The sequence below is a fragment of the Artemia sp. Qi Xiang Cuo genome, chromosome 2 (assembly GCF_049724085.1).
Source record: "Artemia sp. Qi Xiang Cuo chromosome 2, ASM4972408v1, whole genome shotgun sequence".
NCBI classification, from domain to species: Eukaryota; Metazoa; Arthropoda; class Branchiopoda; order Anostraca; family Artemiidae; genus Artemia; species Artemia sp. Qi Xiang Cuo.
Window position 1 is genome coordinate 91,374,816 of NC_142795.1, and position 9,400 is coordinate 91,384,215.

The 9,400-nt window shown below is 35.6% G+C and overlaps 1 protein-coding gene across 1 annotated transcript; it reads left to right on the forward strand.

Moving 5' to 3' along the window:
- The first annotated feature begins 511 nt into the window (after window positions 1–511).
- LOC148955799 (uncharacterized) lies at window positions 512–4,590 on the forward strand. Its single transcript, XM_089107913.1, has 3 exons — window positions 512–692; window positions 3,708–3,922; window positions 4,168–4,590. Exons 1-3 carry the CDS (start codon window positions 512–514, stop codon window positions 4,588–4,590), a joined length of 819 nt encoding a protein of 272 aa, XP_088964039.1.
- The last annotated feature ends 4,810 nt before the right edge of the window (window positions 4,591–9,400 follow it).

A 9,400-nucleotide genomic window follows, 5' to 3' on the forward strand; every position in this document is an offset into this window, starting at 1 on the left:
CCAAAGGGGCAAGAATCAGTTACTTAATCATTGGTTAGGATACAACTCTGCTTGTGATTCTTGGATCGGTGTTGAAGACATTAAAAATGCCCAATGATTTTTATGCAACATTCATGTCCAACGTCTCCTTTCCTCTCTACAAGGATTTGAATGAACAAGTGATTTTAAGACAAAACTTTCCCCCACCATCAAATTCGATGACGGAAAGTATGAAGTTGCTCTTGTCGATTGTATTCTCAACAATACGTATAATATCCTGAGAAAGGATCCTGTATATGGGGTAAAAGTTATACCATTCCATTGGTCACTCTTTGTCGAGTATGAATGGGTCAAAGCACTTATATATAGTGAATATCCACATGTCACATTGAAATATAAAGAATATGGTACTATGACTGACTCACGTCGTACATTCAATAGAAAAATGTCATATCATAGGAATGGTTTATTCCATTTTAATTATTCAATGGAACACGATAGAATATACATTAGCTCACCTGTTGACACTGAAATGATTCATCTCAATAATAATTTGAGAGAGGTTCTTGGCTTGAAACAGAATATGATCACTGGTAAAAACGCTGGAACTTTTAGCGGGATGAATCATGTTATTTTTGCTGATTATCCACCTGGTTTCGCTTCGGACTCTTATACATTTCTTTATGCGTCCTTTATGGAAACATCGAGAGTTGGTAATTCAAATAGCCTCCTCCTACGTGTTTTTGAACAAAAAACAACCCGTGAACATGTTCATCATTGTAATATAAAGCATCTTCAGTATGTTTCTGTAAACACTTTATATTTGAGACTCTGTCAATTAAAACTAAGTGAATTGGGTGATCCTCTAGCAAAAACAAAAGGTTTAGCTTTGATTGTATGTCATTTTTGAACCATCATCACTACATGAGATGAACAATAGAAGAATTTCATTTGTCTGTCCTGATATTGACTGCTATGTTGGTGGTACAGGTCCTCGTCAAATAGGTCAAGGATTGGACTATTACAAGGGGCGTAAAACAATGTCTGGATATGGTCTGAGTAGTTGGTTTGCTAGGCTATCTCGTTCTGCACTACCTCTTGCCAGAAAATATCTTGTACCTGCTGCATCAAATACTACAGGACCGGGGATCGGGTAAAAATTTCAACGAGAGTGTTTAAGAAAATATTAGATCTTCAGCAAGAGCCCTTGATGAGCAATTAAAATCTCTGCAAAAAGGGATGGGGTTAAAAAGGGTATGTGGTCATCATTTTACTAATCAGTCACTACCCAGGTGGGAAGAAAAAGACACCAACAACAACTTTGAGGAATAAAAAGAAGAAAACCAGAAGAAAAAAGATTGTTAGATCAAAAAAGGATTTCTTCTCTTAAGATGACCTATCTCCCCCAAAAAGAACCTCATCCATTCTCATTCAATCCATTAAATGCTGAAAATGTTGATGTCAGTGTCAAGTATGTCTATTATGAACAATTTTATCCTCAACAACCCCTCTCAGAAAATATACACTTTTAGATATTTAGCAAAGAAGATTTTTTCATTGATTTATCATCATTATTTATTGATTTAAATGTTGCGGTGAAGAAAAAATCAGACAATGGAACTCTCAGTGCTGCAGATGGCCTGTCCTACGAAAACTGCATCCTACACAACTTGTTCAAACAAATTAATGTATTCATTAATGGGACATTGGTGAGCACCAGCAATAATTTATCTAACTATGCAAGCTACATACAATTTAGGATGATTACTCCAAAAGCATATAAGGAGTTGTGAGGACAGGCACTAGGCTATGAATATAGATCAGGTGTGGAAACTGACGGTGAGTTAACTGCTGCAGTGACGTAGGAGTACCGTCTTGTTGGAAAATTAAATCATGAAATATTCAATATATCCCAATGGTTGCCTCCCAATGTCAAGATTGACATAAAGTTACAACTAGCTCCATTGAATTTTATTTTGAGAAAAACACTTGCTGCAGCACCTGATGCAAATGGCACTATCACTTCAGCAATTCTTCATATTCGAAAACAACTGGTTATGAGCTCCGCTGCATTGGCAGTGGAAAAGCTGAGAGACAATGGTAACAATATCAAATTTCTTGTTCCCCATAGGATCGCTGATTAACGTTATATTACCACTGGCTCTCGCAGTTATACCGATTCATCATTCATCAATGGAGAAATTCCATCAAAACTCGCTTTGGCCATTGTGAAGTGCTAGTGCCGTTGGATCCTGGACTGAATCCCCCCAGGGTTTTAATTTTTGATCTATCTAGCCTTATGTGCAAAGTGAATGGAATTCCACCATAAACTCTATCATTTGACAAAAAGTCGTACAGAACTCTGTATGAGTTGACCATGCAATCCCTAGATCATGATTCACAACTATTTGAAAATGGAATAACAGATTCAATGTTTTGAGTTTCGTTAAGAGTTTGATGTTTTACCTTTGAGTTTCAGTTAGAGTTCTAGTTTATTTTAGTTTTAGTTAAGAGTTTGGTGTTTTAACTTAGAGTCTTAGCTTAGAGTTCTAGTTTATTTTAGTTTTAATTAATAGTTTAGAGTTTTATCTTAGATTATCAGCTTATAGTTTTTTTAAGAGTTCTAGATTATTTTATTTTTAGTTAAGAGTTTAGTGTTTTTAGCTTAGAGTCTTAGCTTAGAGTTTATGTTGAAGTTCTAGTATAGTTTAGTTTTAGTTTAGAGTGTTAGCTTAGAGTCTTAGCTTAGAGTTTTTGTTAGAGTTGAAGTTTAGTTTAGTTTTAGTTAAGAGTTTAGAGTTTTTTTTGTTAGAGTTCTAGTTTAGTTTAATTTTACTTAAGAGTTTGATTTTTTACCTTTGAGTTTCAGTTAGAGTTCTAGTTTAGTTTAGTTTTAGTTAAGAGTTCAGAGTTTACCATAGAGTCTTAGCTTAGAGTTTTAGTTAGAGTTCTAGTTTAGTTTAGTTTTAGTTACAGTTCAGAATTTAGAGTTTTAGCTTAGAGTCATAGCTTAGAGTTTTACTTAAAGTTATAGTTTGGTTAAGTTTTAGTTAAGAGTTTAGAGTTTTTAGCTTAGTTTACAGTAAAGAACGAACTTCCAGCCCATAATCTAAGATGCAGCGGTAGCTAGCTAACTATTAAGAGACGATCACGCCCCATAGTAAAAACTAAAGTAGCCCATAACTCCTGAAAAAAGATTCAGATCAAAACAAGAATTACACTATTAGGACCACAATAGGACAACAATATAGAGATACGTACTTTACGAATTAAGCCAAAAAGGTTTGTTTCCAGGATGCAATGATAAATTTGAACTATTTTATTTAAGGATCGTTAGATTGTGTATAAATATTATATATTACGTATTAAATGAATATAAAATATTTACGCGTTTATCTTTCAATAAGATAATTTTATTTTATTTTAAATCTCAGTTCAGGATCACTAAAGTTATTATGCAAATTGTAAAAATATTTATGGTGTCTGAGCAATAATTCTAACTATTTAATTAAAACTAGAAAAACCCTGAAAATTCAAAAATTAGTTTTGTTTTTTTTACTACGTTCTAACTCCGGGACACATTTTTTATGAGAATGATTTTAAGTACTGACAAGATATCGTCTGATTTATAATGCGAAAAATGAGTCAAAAGAAAGGGATGAAAAAAGAGCCAGCATTAGATAAAATCGCAGTTTTTGAGGCACCTGAACATGAAACTATTCTTTTAGGGAAATATCGTTTAGTAGTAAAAATTCGACGCAACGATGTTTGTCATACGTACTATGCAAAAGACATGGACAGCAACGAAGATGTACTTATCAAGTTGGGCTCTAAGGAAAAAAACGAGCTAATTCGTGACTTCGATAATTCCAAGACACTTCAAGGTGGAAATGGTGTACCTGCAGTCAAGTGTCGTGGTCAGGAGAATGAGTACAACGTATTGGTAATGAATATTTTAGGACCTTCACTACAAGAACTGTTTACGTCTTGTAGTCTGAAGTTTAACCTCAAGACAGTCTTGATTCTAGCTGATCAAATGCTGAAAAGACTAGAATATGTTCATTCTAAATTTTTTATCCATGGGAACATTCATCCAAGTAGTTTTTCTATGGGTACAAAAGACTATACAGACGTTAAAAAGTTTTCCTTACTAGTTATTCCTATACAAGACAGTATTCTAACTCAAAGATACCAGTGAAGTACAATAAGTATAAAATAGGAAATCTTAAGTATGCTTCTTTAAGTGCACATGAAGGTCTTGAACAAAACCGCCGAGATGATCTTGAATCCCTAGGATATGTATTGGTACATTTTGTGAAGGGTTATCTTCCGTGGCAAAACTTAAAAGCCACTTCAAAATTAGACTTATTAGACAAAATATACAAATCTAAAAAGTCCACCAGCATATCTACTCTATGTGAAAGCATACCAACAGAATTTGGTTTGTACTTGAACTACTGCCGAAACTTGGAGTTTGCAGAAACTCCAGATTATTCATATCTAATGGATATCTTCAGAAGTCTTGCTGATAAACTGAATATTCCTTATGATTTCACTTATGACTGGGAAAAGATTAATATTAAGATTGATCGTTACAACAGAGTGCATTGATCTCGAATCATTCAGTTTCGAAGGAGATTACTCTCAGCTATACTGTGGCAACTTCCAATTTAAATATACTATTCAGCTTGTGGTGTCCAAGATGTCATAATTATGTGTGAAAATTTTAATAAAAAATTAATAGTAATTACACAAAGGATCGGTATAGGTGGATGATAGATTTACAAAAATCGTTTTTGTCGGCCAATAGTCTAGGACTAAACAGAAAAAAAGATTGCGTATCTGTGTTCTTAGTAGTAGTTATTAACAGAGATTTGTCTTGAAATAAAATTATCCAGTGCACAAAAATATACCTATGCCGAGAATTGAACCCGCACCCTTCATATTGCACATCTAACACACTATCCACTACACTGCCCACTTATAAACACGTAATTTTTAAATGGTTTATGTGATACTTAAAGGGTGTCTTTTCCATGAGCACTTTCGTACTTTTACTCTAGAGTTGGTGGAGGGAATGTTTAATATCTTATTTTAAAAGGAATTGCTGCATTAAATGTCTTTTGTAATTTACAGACAAAAATTCAAATAAAAGATTTCAAATTTACAGATTTCAAATAAAAGTTCTGATAAAAAAAATACATTTTAGCATACATAATGATAAATGACATCATAACATGTGCTATAACTATAAAAGTCATAAAAAGTAAAGATTCATGCAAAATGATAGGATACTACCGTAAAGATTGTATCATCGGAAAATGACGTAATCATTCCCCAATGATATAAAACGCATGGAATCTACATAAATTAGATGCAATAAGGGTCCCAGTACAGAACATTGTGTGACTCCTCAACGAACACAATGACTTCTTGACATGCAACCATCAATATTCACTCTTAAGTCTTCTTCTATTGAAAGTACTCGAAACAATTTAATGATACATCCTGAATCCCTAAACAATGGATCCTACTCAATAAAATCTTAAAAACAATAGTATCAAAAGTTAAAGCTAAAGGTCTTGAAGCTCCGCAAAAAGCAGAAAATCTTCGAGAAACTGTGGTGACATTTTTTCAGTCTAATGGAATTGCAGATGCTGATCAGCTGAGTATGGGTACATTGTACCGTTTTTCTAAATAGACAGCTCCCTCCTAAGGAGCTGGGCTGAGCCTTTGAAGTAATTCAAATAAGCAGAAAGCTATCGAGTATATCTTTATTAGCCTCTCAGACACTGAAAGCTCAGCTATTATGAAAGAATGTAGAAAGCTGAAAAAAAACGGGTTTCAGTTTGTCGACAAACTTGCCAGCTGAGCTCGGTAAACGAAGAAAAGAATTACTAGCGCTCGGGTACAGGCTAAAAAGTTCTAAATCGGCAGCAGAAAAGGTTGCAGAAACTCGTGTTGTCCAGCAAGGAATAATATTATGCTTAGAGGTAAAAAAGTCTTGAAATTCACAATGGACTATATTTCAAGACGACTGCTTTGACCCGCGAAAGTTGGCAGTACCCACCGAACCTGATAATACTGACTTTGATGTTTGAAACGTTATTAGTCTGATTGGTTTTTCTTGATTTTGTTTGTTGTTGTTGATAATTCTGCCTGCTGTAGTCGAAGAGATGAAGGAAAAATATGATAAAATAGTTAAGAGTTTTATTTTTTTGTTATTATTATTTATTTGTTATTGGGCTACAGCATTTGTTTATTTGTTGTTTACATCAGTTGATAATTCCGCCTGCTGTAGTCGAAGAGATGAAGGAAAAATATGATAAAAATAGTTAAGAGTTTTTTTTTTGTTTTTTTTTGTTATTATTATTTATTTGTTATTGGGCTACAGCAGTGGAAACGGGCAAAATTGTCATTAATGAATTAGTTTTTTTTGCCGCTTGCCGAAATGAGTGATTTGTTTTTACAGAAATATTTCATTTTCCATTTTTCTGTGTTTCTTGTGGTAGTCCATCTTTGTTTACATCAGTTTTTTGTTGCAGTTTCAGTGAAGTTTATTCGGGTATGTACATTTCTCACGGCTCTTCGCTTTGCTCCCAGATGCGATCACATTCCCCAGAGAGCTTTGGGTAAGTTTTGAGTTCCTTTTCTTCCTCCCCGAGGCCCACTACCTTAACGGCAGCTAAAAAATGTTAGAACAGTTAGAAAAGTCGTTTTTAAATTTGGAAGAAATTTTTGATAGAGTAATTAGTAATGAAAATGATTGTTCTTCTTTTTTAGTGAAATTGAATTTCCTCGAAGTAAACATATTCAGTTAATGAGTATACACCAAGGATGCGACGAATCTCAGGTAAGTATAGTTCAGTTCAACTGCCAAGGATTATTTTCGTCACTGACAGACGTAATGACAATGTGCCGACAAATACGACCTGACGTTCTTGGACTGTGTGAAACATTCCTGCCGAAGCAGACTGATATCCTGGTAGATATCCCCGGGTATACATCTAATTTCGTACATAGAAAAGAGTCAGCAAGAGGAGGATTGGCAATCCACACAATGAGCAAATACCCAGTCTGTGTTACTGGCCAACTAACTCGAAATATAGAAGGTATTTTTGAGTCACTTTTTCTTGATATGTCACTTCCTTCACAACGGAAGTTAATCGTTAGAGAAATTTACCGATCACCGTAAGGTTCTGTTTCTTCGTTTATAGAATATTTGTTGGAAACACTCCAAAGGCTTGAAAAACAGAATCATGAGGTGGTCAGCATGGGTAATTTTAACATCAACCTAGCCTATCCCCTAACTAATACCGCTAAAGAACTTCTCATTCTTATTACTGGATCTAATCTTTACCCGTCGACAACTATCCCAACGAGAGTAACTGAGAGTACTCATTCATTAATAGACAATATTTTCTCTATTCTACCTCCACTCTCAGTATTTTGTACTTAGTTTTTGTATGAAAAAAAGAGTGATGATGATCAAGGCTAAAACAAAATAAATCATATTCGTATAATAGTTGCCCTTAATCTTCCGCTCTCTTCAATCAAGAGTAGCTTACGGGTCACATAAAGAGTATTAAATGTAATAAATGGAGTCATACGACGATTACAACATATTTTGTCTCCTCATTATAAGAAGTTAAACAAATAGAAAAATGTTAATATTTGTGCATGGGTATTAAATTATCTCTCCATAGGATTTACTTAATTTTGGGGCCTTTTCCGTAGCTAATGTTTCCTTTAGAAACCAGTAGAACCCCATCATGAGGTCCCACGACTCACCCCTGCTGCCATCTACAATTTAGTTTAATGCCGACGGGAGTGCATATATGGGTATAGAGTCCATAGGGAGAACACCTGTGCTTTCAGTCCCGATCCCACACCATATATGGGCCTAGAGTCCCTAGGGAGAACACCTGTGCTGTCAGTCCGACGGGGCACCATATATGGGCATGGAATCCCAAGGGAGAACACATTTCCGAGAAATTGATTGCGTAACCTAGCCTAACCTCATGAGCTCGTGACGGGGCACCATATATGGGCATAGAGTCCCTAGGGGAAATGGATTTCTGAGAATTGTTTCCGGGCTAAGTTTATTAATGTCTTTGATGTATTTCCAAGGAGAATTGTCTCCGGGCGAAGTTTATTAATGTCTTTTGAGTTCTTCCAGGAGAATTGTTTCCGGGTGAAGTTTGCAAATTCGCATTAACGGTGGGGAAGAGATATTTTGATCTTAGAGATGAATAGATTAACGCGGGAAAGGGTTTCCTAGTAATTTCAAATGTGACAGCGCAGGGATGCCAAAAACAAAAGGAACACGCAGAAATTACGTTTAGGGGTTGTTTGGGCGAAACAGTTAGAGACATTTTAAAAGTTGATTTTAGAAGAGGATTTAGAAGAGGATTTGAGGGTGAAACTCTTTGGTCGTTATAATACACAAGTTCCATTTGAACAGTGTCGTGAGGTCCCCTACCCCAACCCCAAAGGACTCCGATCCCCCTACCCCAACCCCGAAGGAAGCCCCCGGTCCCCAAAGGTCCCCCGGACCCCCAAAGGCCCCCGGGCTCCCAAAGGCCCCCGGACCCCCAAAGGCCCCCGGACCCCCAAAGGCCCCCCGTGCCCCCAAAGAGTCCCCTCCCCATTTCTTAATACTTTCTTAAGGCTTTATTATATCTTTTCAGAACAAGTTATTTTCTTAATCTCCATCCTAAACCCATTTTAAAAGTTGAAGTACCCATACTTCTCATCCACAACTTAACTTTACGACTTTTTGCACACCCCAAGATCAAGCAATACTTTTAAAAAGGCATTTTAGAACAAGTTCTTTTCTTAGTGACCGTCCTAAACCCATTTTACAAATTGAAGTACCCATCCCTTTCCCCCACAACTTTACTTTACGGCTTTTTGAATGCTCCAACACCAAGCAATACTTTTCAAAAGGCATTTCAGAACAAGTTCTTTTCATAATGTCCATCCTAAACCCATTTTACAAGTTGAAGTACCCATCTTTTACACCCACAACTTTACTTTACAGCTTTTTGAATGCCTCAACACCAAGCAATACTTTTCAAAAGACATTTCACAACAAGTTCCTTTCTTAATATCACTCCTAAGCTCATTTTACATGTTGAAGTACACATCCTTTTATCCCATAACTTTACTTTAAAGCTTTGAATGCTCCAAGACCAAGCAATTCCGTTCAAAGGCATTTCAGAAAAAGTCCTTTTCTTAATGTCCCTCCTAAACCCATTTTACAAGTTTAAATACTCATCCTTTTCAACACAACTTCACTATACAGTTTTTTTGAGTGCTCCAACACCAAGCAATACTTCTCAAATAGCATTTCAGAACAATTTATTTTCTTAATGTCCTTCCTAAACCCATTTTACAAGTTGAAGATCCCATCCTTTTC